This window comes from Neophocaena asiaeorientalis, unplaced genomic scaffold, assembly GCF_003031525.2.
Source record: "Neophocaena asiaeorientalis asiaeorientalis breed wild unplaced genomic scaffold, Neophocaena_asiaeorientalis_V1.1 scaffold89, whole genome shotgun sequence".
NCBI classification, from domain to species: Eukaryota; Metazoa; Chordata; class Mammalia; order Artiodactyla; family Phocoenidae; genus Neophocaena; species Neophocaena asiaeorientalis.
The window spans coordinates 2893055-2914351 of NW_020172592.1; the positions used below are offsets into that span (position 1 = coordinate 2893055).

Genomic DNA, 21297 nt, shown 5'->3' on the forward strand with positions numbered 1-21297 from the left:
ATTTCCTCCTTTTATTCCATTTGTAGAATTTTATTAGCTCCAAATCTAAGCCCAGAGTTAAGCAAAGAAGTTATAAATTCATAAAAAACTCTGAGTTGGTGAGTTAGGTAACCAGAAACTTCATTTGGAGTGGGGGGCAGGGTGAAATTCAGAAGCATGCTTTTTTAGACGCTGTTAGGGATGTAAAGAATGCTTTATATCGACTAAGTGATAAAAATTCACATCATCATGATATACTTGTTAATATTTTATTTCAGAAGCGTTACATTGTAAATAAGATGGCAAATTCTGAAAGAGTTGAAGAAATGCAAGAAAATTATCAGAGAAATAGGTAAGCTTTGCCTAAATTCTACAAAAACTGTTCTGCAACTTCAAATACACCTTACCCTTTTCTCAGCTGTAGCAAAAATGTTTATACTTTTTTTCCAAAAATAGCAGGGCTGTTTGCATTTTGCTGGACTTCAACATAATCAGTGTTACAAGTGGTTTAATAGTAAATTTAGGAAGTGTAATAGCTACAGGATTTACTGATTTAGTATTTACTTCAGATATTTATTCTTCTGAATTTCTTATAGTTTACCAGCATATAGAGAGAAAATACTTGAATATTTATGTTTTAATTCTCCACGAATCCTTCATTCCATGTGGTACATAACAAAATATTGGATTCTGATTATTTTTTCAGTAAATAGGTGTCTATGTGTGTGTTCATATGTGTGTTATAAAATTTCCTACACCTATAATTCATTAATTTAGAGATTTAAAATGGAAATGATTTAAAATCTTTAATTTCCACTTTTACCATAATAATTGTGTTATGTTTTGATGTATAAACTGTAAAACAGTAGTGAACCCCTCTAGATCACTAGTTATTTAATATTCCTGAAACAAAATTTATCAAAACAAGATAACTTACTAGGTCTTAAGCTTTAAAATCCACATCTGGGTAGGGAGAAGGGGTTGTAGCCTTTATAATCTTGAAGGAATATTTTTTTGTCATCTATGAATCATCTCAGAGAAAGCTGACCCAATACATAAGTAAATTATTAACTTCAGATGGAATAAAATTAAGTGACTTGTCATTTATCAAAGCCACCAGAACAATATCTTATAAAGCTGAAGAAAAGACTTGGAAGTTCATCCTTCTGTGACGTCTCTCTTGGAAAATTTAATCTGATCCCCTACACCCTCTTTTAAAGTTTCATAATCTTATATGTATGTGTGTGTGTTTGTGTGTGTGTGTGTATAATTGACAGATTACAGATTTTCTGAAATCAATGGACAAAAATTTACATTCTTCATCTGGAACTCCTTGAAATGTGAGCTAAGAAATGAAATTTTCAATGGGGGACCAAATTCTCAGTACATTTGTTTAATGTGTGTTTAATAGAACTTCTTTCATTTAAACCTCTCAGTTGCTCTTGAGTAATTTGTTACAAAGGGTTTGAAAATTCTAATCTACCACCTCATACCCATTAGGAAGGCTACTATTAAAAATATAGTAATAAAATAAAACAGAAAATATGAAGTGTTGTTGAGGATATAGAGAAATTGGAACACTTGTGCAGGGTTGGTGGGAATATAAAATGATGCAGCTACTATGGAAAACAGTATGGTGATTCCTCAAGAAATTAAAAATAGAATTACCACATGATCCAGCTTTTCTACTCTTGGATACAAAAGAATTGAAAACAAGGACTTAGAGAGATATTTGTATACCCATATTCATAGCCGCATTATTCACAATAGCCAAAAAGTAGAAGAAACCTAAGTGTTCATTGCTGGTGAATAAATGAACAAAGTGTGGGATATATATATATACACACACAATGGAATAGTATTCAGCCTTAAAAAGGAGGAAAATTCTGACATGTGCTACAACATGGATAAGACTTGAAGACATTATGCTAAGCGAGATAAGCCCTTCATAAAAAAAACAAAATACTGTATGATTCCACTAAAATGAAGTACCTATAGAAGTCAGATTCCTGGAGACAGAAAGTACAATGGTGATTGCCAGTGGCTATGGGGGATGAGTTATTTAATGGGTATAGAGTTTCAGTTTGGCAAGATAAGAGTTCTATGGGTGGGTGATGGTGAAGGTAGCACAACGGTGCGATTGTACTTAATACCACTGAACTACACACTTAAAAATAGTTAAGATGGTAAGTTCTATGTTATGTGTCTTTTATCACAATAAAAAAAAAATTCTACTCCAGATGTGTGTTTTCAGTTGTTACCTAAATAATGTAGAGACAACCAGTGATGACTTAAACTTTCCCAGTGATTATACTAAAAATCTTTGTACTGTCTATCATTAAGTTTGCTTTTAAAATGTCAGTGTTGATATGAACTGGTTACCAATGAGTGAAATTTGACACTTCAACACAATTTTAATTAGAAAATTTTGCAAATTATATTCACATGGTAATCTTTCCATTGTAAACATTTGTTTTCCAGAAAACTGCAAGAACTGCCCAAAGTAAGACAGCAAGTTGTTGGACCTATTGAGAAAGTAAGTGAAATTAGTTAGAAAATATGTCTATGTATCAGAAAATTTTAGAGAATTGTCAAAAGTGCATAGAATGGTTGTTTTTGTTTGATAATTTACATCTATTTGGGGAAAAGGGGAATTTTAAGAAAAGAATTCATTAAACTATTATTTCCAATAGGAAAAATATCAATATATATAAATAACCCATAAGTTCCACAATAAGAGATAATAAAAATAACATAATATCCATACAATGATCCAATTTTGCCCAAAAAAGCATGTATATGTGTGTATGTGTGTGCAGGCAAGTGTGTGTGTGTGTGCTGCATAAATGTTATCAGAGGTTATTTCTCAGTAGTGGGGAATTATGAGTGACTCTTCCTATTGTATGTTTACATTTCAGTATTTTCCAATGATGATACATTGAAATGAGTTGCTTTTATTATTTTTAAAATGTTATAAATCCTTTTAAAATAAAAAAAAATCACATAAATATTTTATAAATCCTATGCATCAAAAAGTGTGGCAGCACAATTCTTTGGGACTATGTTCAAGGAACATTCTCAGACGTGTTCCTAAAACATCACCTCCACCGACCCTAATCTCTATGTCAGCCTGGTTGTCATTGTCATTAGAAATACATAGACAGCAGTGCCTGTTTTTTCAAAAGTCAAAAATTTAAAAACTTGGAAAGTAGCAGAGCATGACAAGCTTTATCAAGGAGATAACACACTATTCTAGGGGAAGGTGGAGGAGCAGATACCTTCTTATCGTCTGTAGTACTGAGTACAATGCTATGGCAGTTACTCCATAAATATTTATTAGCTATTGCATGAGTGAATGGAAAAACATGAAATTTTCTCAATATCCATTCATAAAATATGCACTAAGTTCCTTTTGCTGCTATTCAAATCTAATTTTATTTCAATACCTTATATGTTTTATCTTGACCTCTCTCAGTAAGATAAGTAATCCACTTTTTCAAGTTTTGTTCATGTTTTGGTTTTGGAATAGTGCTGTAGGGACCCATTATAGCATAGAATACAAAGTGTTCACTATTTGACCTTCAGGCATTCCTTTCTCATTCCAAACAGCCTTAAAATTATCATAGACCCTTACTTACAGGATAGATGTTGTCCTGGATACAAAAAATTTGAGGAATTTAAAATAAGGATGAAAAATATGATTCATTACATTTGGTGAACTAATTTTTACTAGATAGTTACTGTTCTCTGCACTTAGTTGTGTCATTGATGTTACGTTGATACACCTAGGGCACTGAAAATTTGAAGATCAACTTTCATAAGGCAAGATATTTCATTAAGCCAAGATATTGTCATTACAGACTTTTCAAATATCATAATTTATTTCAGAATCAACCAAATGGAAGGAAGTTTCTGATTTATATGCACAACTGACCTGACTTGTGTCACAGATCTACAATTTGTACTGATTTTTCTACCTTATTTTTCAATAGTTTCTCCAAAGTACATTGTAAATCCTTAAGATCAGGGGCTTTTTTTTACTTTATATATAAATACTTATCTATGATCTTATACATTTATTTGCCCTCTTAATTTGTAAAATAACATTTACTTGATGGCAAAAACTGTAGGTTGGTTTTTGGTGTTTGTTTTTAACAGCTGTCATGCTACCATGTTTTATTTGTTTTCCTCAGTTTCGCTTTGCTGATGGACTGGACATCACACTCATGATCCTAGGATTACTAGCATCACTAGTAAATGGGGCCTGTCTTCCTGTAATGTCACTGATTTTAGGAGAAATGAGTGACAGCCTTATCAGTGGATGTCTAGTCAAAACCAACACGAGTACAATATTTACTTTTCTATATTGCTAGGGACTCAAAAGCATTAAATAAAACAAACATTAAACTCATAATACAGATTATTTTCTTGTCAAACAATATCTATATAATATTTAAGTCCTTTATACTTCTGTATTGCCAGGGACCAAAGAACCAAAATCTGTATTTGTCAAAATTCTTCAAAGAAACAGAACCAATACAATGTGTGTGTGTGTGTGTTTCTGTGTGTGTGTTTATGTAGAGAGAGAGGGAGAGAGAGACAGATTTTAAGAAATTGGTTCACACAATTATGGAAGCTGGCAAGTCCAAAATCTGTAAGGTGAGTTGGCAGGCTGGAGACCATCTGTGCCCTATTTGACTTTTTTTTTTTTGCAGTACGCGGGCGTCTCACTGTTGTGGCCTCTCCCGCTGCAGAGCACAGGCTCGGGACGGGCAGGCTCAGCGGCCATGGCTTATGAGCCCAGCAGCTCCACGGCATGTGGGATCTTCCCGGACCGGGGCATGAACCCGTGTCCCCTGCATCGGCTGGTGGACTCTCAACCACTGCGCCACCAGGGAAGCCCCCTATTTGACTTTAAATACTAATTCATACCCTCTTATTTTCCACCCAAAGCCTAATTTTTCAAATGCCCTAGTCTTGTTTAAGTGAATAAATCCATAGCTTCCATCTTCCATGTGTCTTCCTGTCTACACAGTTATTAATTTTTTGATATTTTAATGACAGAAGGTAACGATGCCACTTCGTTAAACAAATGGAACTGCCAATTCATTGAGCAGATATTTATTGATTGTGAAATCTCTCTCTCTCTCTCTCTCTCTCTCTCTCTCTCTGTGAATGAGTGAGTGAAGAAAGGGAAGGAGGGAGGGAGGGAAGGAGGACAGGAGGGAGAAAGAATAAAGCTAGCAACCTAAGGCAGTCTGTTTAGGAGTACTCCTTTGGTTAGGTTTGCTCTATAATTGATTGCTTTGTCAGTTTTAGATAGAATAGTCAATACATACCTGACTGATACTACTGAATTTTAATTTTGTTTTTGTTTAAGCCTTCTCCATGTTTCTCGAGTTTCATTGTGTGTTTTTTCAAATGTAATGAACACATAAAGAGGTTGATGAAGATTTAGATAAATGTATGGATATTACTGGTATAACATTATTAAAGAGAAGTGAAGATATTAAGGCATATGTCATCAACCTTCTAGCATTTGTTTTCTAAAGAATAACAGAGGAAGATTTTTTTGCTCCTACCATTGAAAATATGAATAGTAACTATCATATTGATCAGAGGCCCATTTTTATGCCAGCACCGAACTTCTGCACATTCTACGTCTATTAATATAATCTCCAAAATGACATTATGTCATTTTAGTGTGACTGTAGGAACCACTTTTAGAAACAATATGTATTCTCTTTATTAACTCAGTTAAATTTCGTTAAAACTTTCTACTGAGTTTTAATACTTCTATGTCAATTCTGATATTTGTGATAAGCTGCTTTAAAAATGCTTCCTGCCACAATTCCAAAAATGGAACAAAGGAAAAATGATTGTTTGCACATAAATAAAGATCATAGACATCATCATATGTGATGATACTGTGGTTATGTAAGATACGAAGAACATGTTGTCTGCAATTTATTACAAATGTTTATTATGGCCATTTAAGAAAGAAAATTATGATAGTTGATATCAACCACTGTTTTGTGCTTCTGGTAAAATTACAACCTTGGTATACTAATTAATGTATGAAGTAGATTTTGCTAGAATATATATAGAAAAGTTTACATGGCAAACTGGTAAACCAAGGATTATTTAAATACCATTTTATGATGTTGCTATCCTTGTTATACCCAACAAATTTCGATGAGCTTCTTTTAAATTTTTCTTGTGACTCCTACCTCTACAACTTTCATTTGTGTTCTTGCTTTTCTTGGACTTTCTAAATTACTCCCTGGAGTATCTCAAACTGAATTCCAAATGCATAATTTTGACAGGAAAGGAAAATTCTATTACTATTACTTACGTACCTGTTACCTGAAATCAGAGATGTCCTAAAGAATTCTTTCCACTTATGAGCTACATGGTTAATATTTCCTTATAATTTTTCATGTTGCATGTGTGCTTCTTGAGACCGGAGAGAACAATTTCAAATTTTAGGTTAAAGAATAAAAAATAAGATGATCATTAACCAGTGTGTAGTCATTAAGTCCATTTTCTTGAGAAGGGACCATATTTGGTTTGGAGGGCTATGTATAAAAGGCATCATGGCCAATTATAAATTTATTAATTTCCTTTATAATTTAAAAAACTTTTTTACAGCAAATTATCGGAACTGTACTCAGTCTCAAGAGAAGGTGAATGAAGATATGATTGTGTAAGTCCAAATGAAATGTTAATATCATCTTCATTGCATGCTGCTTTATTCAATATTTATAAGGAAGAAAACTGAAATGTTTGATCATTAATATTGCATATAAATGAGTAAAGCAAACATGTCCTCTTCTTTTGTTTGGTATAGAAAATATAATTACACAATTATAATTGTGTAACTATAATTTTTTCTCTACTTGAAAGGTATATAAGTTCATATGCTTTCAGTTTTGACAAAATTGTCATCAATAGAAATGTTGTCTTGGGATTTGCATTTTTATATAGATTTTGTTTCCTAGAACTGAAGGTACATAACCTAGAGGTTAAATGACTACTTTTTCCTTTTTAAAATTTTTTTCTTACAAAACTTACAGAAAAATGCCACTTCTGTAAACTTTAAAAGCCAGGAAGATGTGTGCAACAAATAGTAAAATTAAAAAATAAATAAAAAGAGTAAAGCTTTATTCAGGCTAATTTTGGAGACTAATTATTCAGACTATTATAGTAAAGTTGTATTCAGACTACAAATTGTAAAGTCTGAAATAGATAATTTATAGGGACATTTTGTTTTTGTTGGCTTGTATATTAAGCAAGATGCTTTACTTTGTCACATGTGTTGAGTTTGTTAGAGAAATGCAAACTTACTGAGTATATTCGCTGGATTTCAGTAGTGTCTCACTGAAACTAACAGAGTCTTATCAGACCTAAGTGATCTCTTAATCTTTTCCCCAAAAAATGAAGCCTCCATCCTACGCAACCCCAAGAGACATCCATCACATTGTAGTGACACCCTCTGGGCCATAATTCTTGACCTTCCACACTGTTAGCCACAGCCTCATGTGACTACTTAATCTTCAATTAATGAGATAAAATTTTAAATTCAGTTTCTCATTCTCAGTCACTTGCCAAGTGCTCAAGTCACATATGGCTGGCTGCCATATTGTACAGCACAAATATGGAACATTTTCTTCATCACAGAACATTCTATTGGACAGTGCTGCTCTGGACTACAGTGTGAATAATGCTGCCTCAAGTTGTGCTTTGCTGTAGTCTCAACTTTCTTTGAGGGAAAGTTTCTATTTTTTAGCACTTTTTACATAAAGTGTATTTATGTTGCATCTTTTAAAAATTCCTGATTAGGATCCAGGAACTGCCTTCTGCTGAATTCTAGTCTTACAATATTAAAGCAGGGTTCTGATGTTACAATCATTAAGTATGAGTTTCTTACAAAAAAGTTTGGAACTTTTAAAAATAGGGGCATCTATCTTAAAAACAGATAATAAAAGGGAGAATAAGGTATGTCTATGTAATCTATGTATGGTTATTAAGAGATTACTAAACTTATAAGGAAACATTCTTAACGTTTATAATGTTGTATTTGTTATGCTGTTGTTTCTCAAACCAGTGTACTGTTTTGGAAATATTTGAGGTATATGGTGAAGGAGGGTTCCATAGTCAAAATGGTTCAGAAAACACTGTATATGACAGCCTCCTTGGATACACTTAGGACAGATAAGCATACTTAAGGCTCAATATAATCAAAGTTTTCCAAACCTGTTTGACTATGGAAACTAAACATCCCGCTGAGCTAATGTTTTGATGAACACATTTCTGGGAAACCTTGTTATATATAACTTTTTTGGTGGGGATAAGATAATACCTCTTACATCTATAATAATCAAGAACTGAAAATTTTTATTTTACCTATTTTCCAAATACAATGACTCATGGTTTTATGTAATTTTAATGTTTTAATGTTGTCTGTGCCTTTGTCTTACTTATCAGACAATTATTCTGAAAATAAGATTCCTCCTTTGCAATCAATCCGCATTTCCACCCCAGACCCAAGCAACTTCTTATCTGCTATCTTTAAAGCTTTGCATTTTTTAGACATTACATGTGCTTGGAAACATACATGTAGGGTTTTGCACCTGGCTTCTTTTATTAAGTGTAATGATTTCGAGGTTCATCCATGTTATGATGTATATCAGTAGTTTATTCCTTTTTATTGCTTAATAATAATCCATTGCAAGGATATATCATATTTTGTTTATCTGTTCACCAGATGATGGATTTCTGGAGTGTTTCCATTTCTTTTCTATTTAAAAATAATGAATCTATGAACACTGATACATAAATCTTCGTGTGGACATATGTTTTTATTTCTCTTGGGTAGATACCTAGGAGTAGAATTGCTGGGTCACGTGGTAAGTTTATGTTTACCTTTTAAGAAACTGCCAAACTGTTTTCCAAAGTGGATATATCATTTTACTTTCCCACCACAATGTGTAAGTGTTCCAGTTTCTCCACATCTTCACCAACACTTGTTATTGTCTTTTTTATTATAGCTGTTGTGTAGGTATGACGTGGTATCGTATTGTGACTTTAATTTGCATTTCCCTAATGAGCATTTTTTAATTTACTTTTTAAGCATTCATATATTTCTTTGGTGAAGCGCATATTAAGATATTTTGCCTGTTTTTATTGTGTTGTTTGTCTTAATGTTGAATTCTGAAAGTTCTTTGTAAATTCTAGATACAAGTTCTTTGTCAGATATATGATTGGCATATATTTTCTCCTAATGTGTGGCTAGTCGTTTCAGTTTCTTAAAGATTTCTTTTGAAACAGAAAAGTTTTAAATTTTGATTAGGTACAGTTTACCAGGTGTTTCTTTTATGGATTTTCCTTTTGGATTTAAGAATTCTTTGCATAGGATCGTGAAGATTCTCGTCTACATTTTCTTCTAGAAATTTCAACATTTTAGCTCAGACACTTAGGTCTATGATCCATTTTGAGTTCATTTTTGTGACTGTTGTGAGGTAAGGGCCTCACTTCTTCTTTGCACTTCCTTTTTTCATTTGTCCCAAGACTGTTTCTTGAAAAAACTATTTTTTCTACATTGAATTGCCTTGGCACCTTTGCTAAAAATCACATGCCCATAAATGTAAGGGCTAGCTTCTGTTCTCTCATTTTTGTTGCATTTATTGACAGTCTGTCCTTATGCTGGTATCACACTGCCTTGAGTACTATAGTTTTAGAGTTTAAATAAATAAATAAATAAATTTTTAAAAATCAGGAAATGAAAGTCCCCCAACTTCAATCTTCTTTTTAGACATTTCATTTCCACATATATTTCTACACATATTTTGGGATTACTCTTCAACTTCTGCAAAATAGCCTGCTGGGAGTTTGACAGGGATTAATTGAATCTATAGATTAATTTGGGAAGATTGTCATCTTAACAACACTGAGTCTTCCAATTCGTTTATTCAGATCTTCCTTAATTTCTGCCAACAATATTTTGTAATTTTCGGTGTACAAGTCTTTATTTTCTCCTTTACATTTGATCTTTAACCCAGTTTTCTCTTACAATACTGCAAACATTTTCCCCACAACATTAAAAAATGTTCAGTAAGATTTCTATTAAACCTATAGTGTTCTATGCTGTCCTTGAACAGTCCCTCTTATTAGAAAACAGTCAATTATCGTTATTGTAATAATTATGTTCTATTAAAGTCATGATGAACACTGAATGAGCAAATACTGAACCATTGCTTCCTGGTTTCTATGAACCTCCAGTCACAACATTTTCATCAATCGATTATCATTGAACTCACGGTCATCAGCACTATAACTCATGTCTGAACAACGCTTAACTAACACATGTATTTTCATGTGCCATAGGGCACATCACTGCTTCCTTGGACTTAGGAACACTAGACAGCACTTCAGCATGCTTCTTGAGAGTCGTTTTAAACAGTGAAAACATCAACAAAAGGCACAAAAATTAGAAAAACTTGCCACTACCTAGATGACAAAAATGACACTTGTTTACAGTATGAGGGCACAAACAAAAAAGCATAGTGTTGCCTTGTTCAGCCTGAGCTGGGAGTACCTGTGTTGGGTGACTCAAAATTTTTGCCACTCTACACATGTCCATAAATAACAATGAAAACAACAAAAATTGATTTTTGGATTACAAATAAATTTCATTGAGCAGGCACATTTGCCAACACAGAATCTGGGAATAATGAGACTCAAGTGTATGGTCCTCTGTGCTTTTCTTGGTACTTAACTCTCCTGGATTTCCAACTACCTCATTGGCCACTTCTCAGCTTTCTTTATTGGCTCTTTGCCTTCATCTTAAACTCTACCATGTTTGGAGAGTCCCTGAGCTCAGTCCTTTGTCCTCTTTTTTATCTATACTTTATTCTGTGTCCCTGTGGATGATCTCAGCCAATACTTTGTTTTAATTGCCACCTATAAGCTGGTGACTTTCAAATTTCCATCTCCAGCCTATACCCCTCTCCAGCACCTCCGTCTCTCATTTTCAACTTCTTACTTGATAACCACTTTGATGTTTAATATGCATGTCAGACTTATGTCTAAATCAAAACACTTGATATCTCCTGCAAATCTGTCCCTGTCTCAGTCTCCCACATCTGTAAAATGGCACCCCATTCACTTAGTTGCTGAAAACAAAATCTAAGGAGTTATCCTTACTTTCTTCCCTTCCTGCATTCCTCACATCCATTACATTAGCAATTCTTGTTTGTTGTTGTATTTCCAAAATATATCTAGAATCTGTCTACTTCTTGGCAATCAGCTTCTACCATCTACATCCAAGCTTCCATCCTTCTCACCTTGACCACTGCAATAACCTCCTAAGTAAACTGTCTGTTTTGCTTTGTTGTAACCTCCATCCATTCTCCACAGAGGACCCAGACTAATATTTTTAAAAGTTGAATAGATAAGAACATTCTACGCTTAAATGGTCTTATGTTTCTCTTGGAAGAAAACCTGTACAACGCACCATAGCTAAGAGCCCTATGATATGCCAAATTCTCCAGCCTCATAATTTCATAACTCTTTGGACTTCTTTTCTTCTGGGAACATGCTAAGCTCTTTCCTGCCTCTGACCTTACTACTTGCTGTTCTCTGTCCCTGGAATGCTCTTCTTCTTGCGTTTTTATGGCTGGCTCCATTTCTCCTTTTGGATCCCAGCCATAATATCATTTCCTCAAAGAAATTTTTCTTAATCACTCTTTTTATCTTCACTAGCTCTCCCAACTCACCTTTACCCACCAGTTATTCCATGACTTATCACCCTGTTTACTTTGCACATAAAACAACCTAAAATTCTTTTTCTTTGTGTGTTGTCTGTCTCCTCACACAGGAATGTAAACTCTTCATGAATAGGGACTTCTTATCTTGCTCTTGACTGTATTTATTTCTAGAACTTCATACTAGTGGGCACCCAGTATAGGTCTATTAAATGATTACATTTCTTTTTCTTTTTAACTGAAGTAACATTGGTTTATAACGTTATATAAGTTTCATTATAATTATAACAAAACATTATAATTCAACTTCTGTATATACTACAGCATACTCACCACCAAAAGTTTAGCTTCCATTCATCACCACACAGTTGACCCCCTTCACCCACTTCACCCTCTTCCCATTCCCTTCCCCTCTGGTAATCACTACTCTGTTCTCTGTATCTATGTGTTAGTTTTTTGTTTTGCTTTGTTTGTTCATTTATTTTGCTTTTTAAAAATATTCCATATATGAGTGAAATCATGCAGTATTTGTCTATCCCCATCTGACTTATTTCACTTAGCATAATATCCTCAAGGTCCATCCATGTTGCTGCAGATGGAAAGATTTTTTTCTTTTTTATGGCTGAGTAGTATTCCTGTGTGTGTGTGTGTGTGTGTGTGTGTGTGTGTGTGTGTGTATACCACATCTTCTTTAGCCATTCATCCATCGGTGGGCACTTAGATTGTTTTCATATCTTGGCTTTATATATTTTTGGATGTAAATAATGCTGTAATGAATGTAGAGGTGCATATATCTTTTCAAATTAGTGGTTTTGACTTCTTCAGATAAATACCCAGATTGGAATAGCTGGATCATATGATAGTTCTATTCTTAATTTTTTGAGGAATCTCCATACTGTTTTCCATAGTAGTTTCACCAATTTAAATTCCCACCAGCAGTGCACAAGGGTTCCCTTTTCTCCACATCCTCGCCAACACTTGTAATTTCTTGTCTTTGTATAATAGCCATTCTGATGGAAGTGAGGTGATATCTCATTGTGGGTTTTTTTTTTTTTTTTTTTTTTTTTGCAGTACGTGGGCCTCTCACTGTTGTGGCCTCTCCCGTTGCGGAGCACAGTCTCTGGACGCACAGGCTCAGTGGCCATGGCTCATGGGCCCAGCCACTCCGCGGCATGTGTGATCTTCCCAGACCGGGGCACGAACCCGTGTCCCCTGCATCAGCAAGCAGACTCTCAACCACTGCGCCACCAGGGAAGCCCTCATTGTGGTTTTGATTTACATTTCCCTGATGATTAGTGATGTTGAACATCTTTTCATGTGTCTCTTGGCCATCTGTATGCATTCTCTGGAAAAATGTCTACTGAGATCCTCTGCCTATTTTTTAGTTGGGTTGTTTGTTTTTTTCTTGTTGATGTTTATGAATTCTTTATATATTTTGGATGTTAACCCTTTATCGGATATATGACTTGCAGATATCTTCCTCCGTTCAGTAGGTCATCTTTTCATTTTGTTGATAATTTCCTTTGTTGTACAAAACATTTTAGTTTGGTGTAGTCCCATTTGTTTATTTGAAAGGTTGTCTGATTCTAAGAATTTATCCATTTCTTCTAGGTTGTCCAATTTGTTGGCAAATAGCTGTTCGTTATATTCTCTTATAATCCTTTGTATTTCTGTGGTATCTTGTGATTTCTCCTCTTTTGTTTCTGATTTTGTTTATCTGAGCCTTCTCTTTTTTCTTAGTGAGTCTAGCTAAAGGTCTGTCCATTTCGTTTATCTTTTCAAAGAACCAGCTCTTAGTTTCATTGATCTTTTCCATTGTCTTTTTAGTCTTTATTTCATTTATTTCTGCTCTGATTTTTATTATCTCTTTCCTTCTACAGACTTTGGGCTTCATTTGTTTTCTTTTTCTAGTTCCTTTAGGTGTTAAGCTAGATTATTTATTTAAGATTTTTCTTGTTTATAGGCCTACTTCCCCTTAGTACCCCTTAGTATCACATTTGCTGCATTCCATAGGTTTTGTTATGAAATGACTACATATCTGGTCTCCAACTGGTAGCTATTTAGAATGTTTTCAATTTTATGTATTATAATTAATGCTATAATGAACAGTCCTTTAGATTAATCTTTGTACATATTTCCTTAGGGTAAATTCCTTAAGTTGAATTTTGGATTTTAAGTATATGTATTTAAAGAGTTTTATAAAATGCTTTTGACTACTATCATTTCTTTACCCTCCTTTTCCACATACAGCTATCATAATTACATCAATGTAACATTTTCAAATGAAAGTATTAAAAATATGGACAGAAGCTGTAAATAGCAAATATGTTTTGAAATGCTAATCTTTGCTAATAGTATAAGAGAGACATACTCTAAACGTCTTACAAGGGTAACCTAGATTCCTACATCAGCATACTTCAGTCTTTCTCATGGTGGTTTATTTTTAGTTATCTTATAGGCTTTAGCCCAAATACTCTTAATCAAATATTATGACAGATTTCATTTTTTTGGTAACAAGGGAAAAAAGTTGTGCTTCAGTCTCACTAAAATTTACAATAATCTTTTTTTCAGGTTGATCCTGTATTATGTTGGAATAGGAGTTACTGCCTTGGTTTTTGGCTACATACAGATTTCCTTTGGGGTTATGACTGCAGCTCGACAGACCAAGAGAATTCAAAAACAGTTTTTTCATTCAATTTTGTCTCAGGACACCAGCTGGTTTGACAGTTGTGGCATCGGTGAACTTAATACTCGCATGACTGAGTAAGAGGATGGATATGCATTTTATCAACTTTGTTCTCATATTTGATGTATAAATGACTTAACTGCATTTATTTTCTTGTTTCAGTGACATCAACAAAATCATTGATGGTATTGGAGACAAGATTGCTCTGTTGTTTCAAAACATGTCTACCTTTTCTGTTGGCCTGGCGATTGGTTTGGTGAAGGGCTGGAAACTCACCCTGGTGACTCTGTCCACATCACCTCTTATAATTGCTTCAGCAGTCATGTTTTCTAGGGTAGGCAAGATGACTAATGTAGTGTTAACTGGAAGCAGGAATGTGAACTAGATATTTTACTGAGTTTGTATAAAAAAGAAGGCATTTCTATTTTTTTTCCTGTGTCCCAAAATAGGAAGGAATATTAACTACCTTTCTATCTTCAAGTTATTTGGCTACAGTGAGGTTTGGTTTTAATACCTTACTAACATTTTAAAACATTCCACTTCATTTAGAACCTAATGCCGTTTCAAATAATAGCATGGATAAAGCTTTATGCTGTTATACATTGAATGCTGGGAAAGCCTTGTGTTGTCTAAATTCCCAGATAAATGTGTTTCAGTTCATTTCACTAGAACAGAATGAGACAATCCTAAAACAGTAAACACCTGAGCTATTATGTGACTATTTTATGTCAGCCATTTCAAGTTTATATTTTTATAAAGCTCTGAATTAACATTTAAAATGTCTGCTAATGTATATTTTTGTGTAGTATGTAAATCTGTTTCAATTTTTTAAAACAAACTTTGTATTTACATTTAAATTATATTTTTAGCACTGTTATACTGTATTAATCTTAATCTCTTTACAAGATATTAATCTATGTACAGCCTGGTTTTGAAACCAATGCTCTTTGTGCAAGGCAAAATATATATATCTCTGCCAATATAGTTCTACCAATGTGTATACCCATTTCCTAGATTGGAGGCACAGTGTATTCTTAAGAGATGGAGTTTTGTTTTGTTTTGGGGTTTTTTTGGAGTTAAAAAATTTTCAAAGCCAGTTGTTCTTTATGGAAGTCAAAGCCATAAAATTCGCTGAGTTTATTTGCTAGCAACATACAAATTCAACCAAACAAGAATTTTCAGCAACAAAAATATTCTGTGTTTGAATAATTCCTTCACAATAGACTTGCAGATCTTTATTTAGCATGACTTCTAGTGTTGACCTTGTAACCCTTGTCAAAATCTTCACCCCCAGCTTATTTGAAATGAGGACCCCCCAGTAGGAAGATTACCCACAATATGTTACTAAAATCAGAGACTTAACTGCCCAAGAAGTGAAGTGGACAATGAGATTTAAAAGGACAGCAGTGGGGAAACTAAAGTCTGCTATTGTTAACTAATTGCAAGTAGGAAGCAAGTAAAGTCAAAATTATCTAAATGACTAAAGAAGCCAGGCTGGATGGTTTCTAGCATCCTTCAGTTCAATTTAATTGGGCAAACACATATTGAATACTGGCTATGTACAAGGTTTTGTGCTATGTGCAGCTTCCCCTCCAGTGATAGCTGTCTTTATTAAGTGAAATCAGTAAATAATGAGTATTACTCAGTTTATACTACCTTCTGCTTTAACAAACATCTGTGCATGTCTTACATAAAATTAGTTCCAATTATGTGGAATGTATTTTGAAAATGGATAGATTTGTTATATGAGCAAGCTGTAGTTACAGACTCACAACTCTGAAGACAATTTCCTTTCTTCCTTTCATTGAATTCTTATGCTAATTACTAAATTAAATCCTTTACCAATTAAAGGAATAGTAAGTGGGGTGTATAATAAAGAAAAAGGCACATTCTATATTAAAATTTTTGATAAATCTGGTAAACTTGACGAATATCACCAAGAATGATAGTCTCCTCTCTCTCTCTCTCTCTCCCTCTCTCTCTCTCTCTCTCTCTCTCTCTGTCTCTCTCTAAAATCTCACATTTTACTATGTGGCGATACAGCATTTACTAGGCAGGCTGCATTATATAGTATTAGTTTCAGGAGTCATATTCCTCTTCATGCCACAACTCTGTGACTCATACTCTCTGGAAGTCTTGTTTTTTACATAATAACAAATCAAATCAAGTCACATCAGGCACACTGATTTCCAGGGTGCACATAAGAACTGTGGCCCTAATATCCTTCTCCAAATCAAATTTTTCCAAATTGTATTAATATAGATACTCATTTTCTAAGCTTTTAAAAGCACAGAGAAAAAACAGTGAAGCTCTATTAGAAGGAAAAATAGAGATTTAGACTCTAGGTTACGTTAAGCTAAGCTTGTTCACTGCGGTGAGGCTTTAAAAAGTCAATACCCGTGACCATTGGTTTCCTCATTTGCAAACTGATGGGGTTAGAATAAGTGATAAGTACCTTTTCAATAGTAAAATGTTGTTATTCTAGATTCTACCTGAATTGAATTCTCTGCACCTTGTTACTACCCCAGGTTATTCTTTTTTTTTTTTTTTTTCCTGATAATCAATCACACTTTAATTTTTTACTGGGGTATAATTTACAATGTTTTGTTAGTTTCAGGTGTAAAGCAACATGAATCTGTTATACATATACATATATCTACTCTTTTTTAGCTTCTTTTCCCATATAGGCCATTACAGAGTATTGAGTAGAGTTCCCTGTGCTATACAGCAGGTCCTCATTAGTTATCTATTTTATATATAGTAGTGTGTATGTGTCATTCCCAATCTTCCAATTTATCCCTCCCTTCCCCTTCCCCCTTGGTAACCATAAGTTTATTTTTTATCTGTAACTCTACTTCTGTTTTGTAGATAAGTTCATTTGTTGCCTTTTTTTAGATTCCACATATATGTGATATCATATGATATTTGTCCATCCCAGGTTATTCTTTGGTTAACTGTGGTCTTTGTTTATTACAGATAGTTATCTCATTGTCCAGTAAGGAATTAAATGCTTATTCCAAAGCTGGGGCTGTAGCAGAAGTCTTGTCATCACTCTGAACAGTCGTAGCCTTTGGGGCCCAGGAAAAAGAAATTCCAAGGTCTGTTCCTTTAATTATGATAATATCTGCTTGGTTTTATTTTCCCCCAAGGCTATTATATTGTGTTTTGTCTTTTTAAGATATACTCAGAATCTAAAAGATGCAAAGAATGTTGGCATGAAAAAAGCTATAGCTTCGAAACTCTCTCTTGGTGCTGTGTACTTCTTTATGAATGGAACCTACGGACTTGCTTTTTGGTATGGAACCTCCTTGATTCTTAGTGGAGAACCTGATTATACCATCGGAACTCTCCTTGCTGTAAGTCTTATTTGAGAACAAAGGTAACTGGCCTGGATAATATTTTCTTACCTAGAATTTATTAAAAATTTCTCTCTGAATGACTGAATGTTTGAAGATGAGTGTTTTTAATAAACAAATATTTGTTTCCTTCAAATGATTTGTATATACCTTTAAATTATAGTTATACATTGGCAGGATTTACTCATCCTGCATGCTTAGTGTCTTCTAAAAGCATGATGTTTTTAAAAGAATCATAATTGAATTCTCCACTGGGAGATAGAGTTGTCTTAATCCAGAAGTCAAAAAGAGCAGCCTTTAGTGAGACTGCTTCCTTTCCATCTTGCTGAGATAAGAGAGAGCTCTACATTCACCTTGCTAAATGTTTTCTTCTGGAAATATTCTGTAGATTGGAATCTCCTGCTCTCCCTCTGTCCTTTCAGCATACAATAATTTTAAAAACAGACTATACACAGCTCTGTCCAACATCAATTTAGAGTTTTTTAAATTCTTAATGGTTATACGTTAAATTGTAATTTTTTCAGTTATGCTCCCAAGTTTCAATAATAAACAGATCAGCTCAGGATTAAGAACCATTTGTCTTGCTGAACTAAATTGATCTGGTCTGTATACTTTAGTTCTCATTTGGCCTTCCCATTGTATGTAGATTTCTTTTCTGTCAACTAAAGTCATCTTTTGAACTTGAGACTTTCATTTTTAAGTCTTTAAGCTATTCATTTATTTCTGATAAATGAAACTTGAGCATGAGGAATTTTTAGCACATTTTTCCTCCTCAATTTATGTGTGACTGTAGGTGTATGACTTGCTAAGCTTTAGCTTCCTCATCTATAAGACAGGGAAAATAGCACTTAGCCTGTGGGGTTCTTTGCTTATTTGACTTTTGGCAGAGATGTGTCTGTCTGAAAATGAACAGGTGTCCACTAATATATGAATTCAGAAAAGTTTGGGAAAAAATAGTACAGCATCTCTAAGACAATGAAATCTATAATATCCTTTTCTTTAAAGTTAAGGAGTTAACCAGCATGCAGGGAAGTACAGCTCACCTCCTTACCCACCCAGGTTCATGTATGTTCAGCACTCCTCAGTAAGCAGATTTTTCTGCTCAGCTTCCCAACAGGTAATAACGACAAGATTAGGGGACAATTAGAAGTCGTTCAACATTAGGAAAAGGCCAACTGCACTTGGATTAACTAATATTTCCTTTTTTGTCAGCATCTTCCATTCTTTCCTACCTAATTTCTCTAATATACCTCTGAGTCTCAACCAAGTATACACTTCATTCTGTTGTCCCTCTTATATAACTGTGAAGGATAAATATTATTTTTTGTTCCTGTAGGTTTTTATTAGTGTAATCCATAGTAGTTATTGCATTGGAGCAGCAACCCCTAGCTTTGAAACCTTCACTATAGCCAGAGGAGCCGCCTTTAATATTTTCCACATTATTGATAAGGTAAGACTCCTAACTGCCTTGAAAGATAACTATCATTACTGCAAGAAGGAAACCAAAAAACAGGCACTTTCATTTCACTTAAAAAGATGGGCAAAATCCATGTTGCCCAGTTGGCTATGGAAAGACAGATTATTTTAACTCTTCAACAAGGAGATTGTGTTTTATTGAAACTTCATCTCTAACTCAATGCACTTCTAAAGCAGAAAGGAGAACACTGTAAAAGAAAACCCATCTTTATACTACTTTTAGGATATAGAGAGTGCCAGCCTAGTTTCTCTAAGATTTATAATGTCCTCTTTGTTTTTCCAAGAAAACTGCTATAGATAAGTTTTCAACAACAGGCTATAAATTGGAATGCATAGAAGGAAATGTGGAATTTAAAAATGTTTCTTTCAGTTATCCATCAAGACCATCTATCAAAGTAAGTAAAATTTAATTATGGAAATGTACAGTTTTCTAATATTACCTTCCACTGGCTAGGATCTCCTCATATGAGATTGTTTAGGATCACTTTGACCAAGATTTGGCTACTTTGTTTAGAGACTAGAGGGGAGAGAGAGAGAGACAGAGAAAGAGAGGGAGGGAGGAAGAGAGAGAGGAAGGAAAGAAGGAAGGATAGATTCGTAATGGACAAATAACTCTAGAAGAGCTAGTTACATTTTGCAGCCTCCTCTCTATATTGACCTGACTAAAGCATTTTTGACTTCCTGGGATTCCTTCACTCTGGATTTGGGAGCACAGCAAAAATGTCTTGGATTGATGTTGCCACCTACTGGTGGTCCCTGGATGTTTTCCCACTCAGCATAGATAACTCATTTGAACTTTCTAAAGTTTCTAACCTGGGGGAATTGTGCATATATTGTGTCTTTCCATTATCCCTTTCCTAGGACTTTTACTACACCAGCATTTTTGCCTCAGTTTCTTTCTCTCTCACTTTTACACAGGCACACACACACTCAGCATAAAGTGCATCCTTCTCCCTCTATCATTCAGCCTTTGACAAATTCAAATTTAAAAATTAAAAATGTGTCTGTCTCTTCTATTGTCTTCATCCTTTCATCTTATTAGTGTATTTATCTAAAAAGGTAGTTACTGTTAAAGATTGCAAAGAGTACTTCCTAATAAAACACCTGGTTTGTAGAAAAAGGATGACATGATTTTAAGTGAAATTGGTAAAATTACTGATGCCATCAACCTTCAATGTCTTTTAAAGTGTCCAAATATCTCCTGCATAATTTGCATCAAAAAAATATATACCTACTCCTACTTCCTTATTTTTCTCTAAGTCTTTGATTGAAATTCTTTTTTTCAAAGTTCTATTTCTTTAAATTTTGTTACTTAATTACCATTATTGGAATAGTGTTGTCTTCTATCATTTTTCTTAACATAAATAGAGCATTATAATTCCATTTTGCAACTACATTTGGGTTGGCTTCCTGAAGACTTAAGCACGCTTCTGTCGTTACATTGTATGGGTTTTAAACAAGTATTTTTTAAATGAACATTTAAAACATAGGCTTTTTTGTTAAATTGAAAAATAAATAATTCCCCCCCCCAAAAGTCCACCCACTTTAAATAAACAAAACACAGATTCTTCCAAAGAAAGAACAGATGCGAATTCTAGAGTAAAAGTGCAGGTGGGAGAGGAGGTACTCTCACTGGGGGTCCCTGATTTGTCACCTCCTTTAGAGAATTTTTCTGTGCTTGGCCCTTTGAAGGTTTTACATTTGGTTTGTTTACAGAGTCTCTTTCTTTACAAATGAGGAGATCAAAGTGAAAGAATCCAAGGGGATATTCCCATGTTTTGGGAAAATGTAAGCAAAGATAGGTGAGAGTTTCTCAACAGGATTGCTTTGTCATTTTGGGAAGGTAATTTTTTGTGAGGTTTCTCTCATATTGCAGGTCCCTGGGACACTAAATGCTGGTAACAACCCTCAGTTATTGAGAAAATTGTAAAAGTACTCCCCCTAAGTTGAAATGTCCCTGTGAGATCCACCGCTAGAAAAAGAGGCTTTCTAGTGGTGAAATCCTATTCGTAGGAGTTGCTAAGAAGTCTGCCCA

The 21297-nt window shown here is 34.2% G+C and overlaps 1 protein-coding gene across 1 annotated transcript in view; it reads left to right on the forward strand.

The window, feature by feature from the left end:
- The first annotated feature begins 278 nt into the window (after nt 1-278).
- The window catches only part of ABCB5 (ATP binding cassette subfamily B member 5), a 108667-nt gene continuing 87648 nt past the window's right edge, over nt 279-21297 (forward strand). Inside the window, 10 exon segments of the mRNA XM_024738434.1 lie at nt 279-331; nt 2461-2515; nt 4173-4323; nt 6631-6685; nt 14316-14507; nt 14593-14764; nt 17407-17528; nt 17609-17786; nt 19123-19236; nt 19547-19657. Coding sequence (XP_024594202.1) covers nt 279-331; nt 2461-2515; nt 4173-4323; nt 6631-6685; nt 14316-14507; nt 14593-14764; nt 17407-17528; nt 17609-17786; nt 19123-19236; nt 19547-19657 — 1203 coding nt within the window.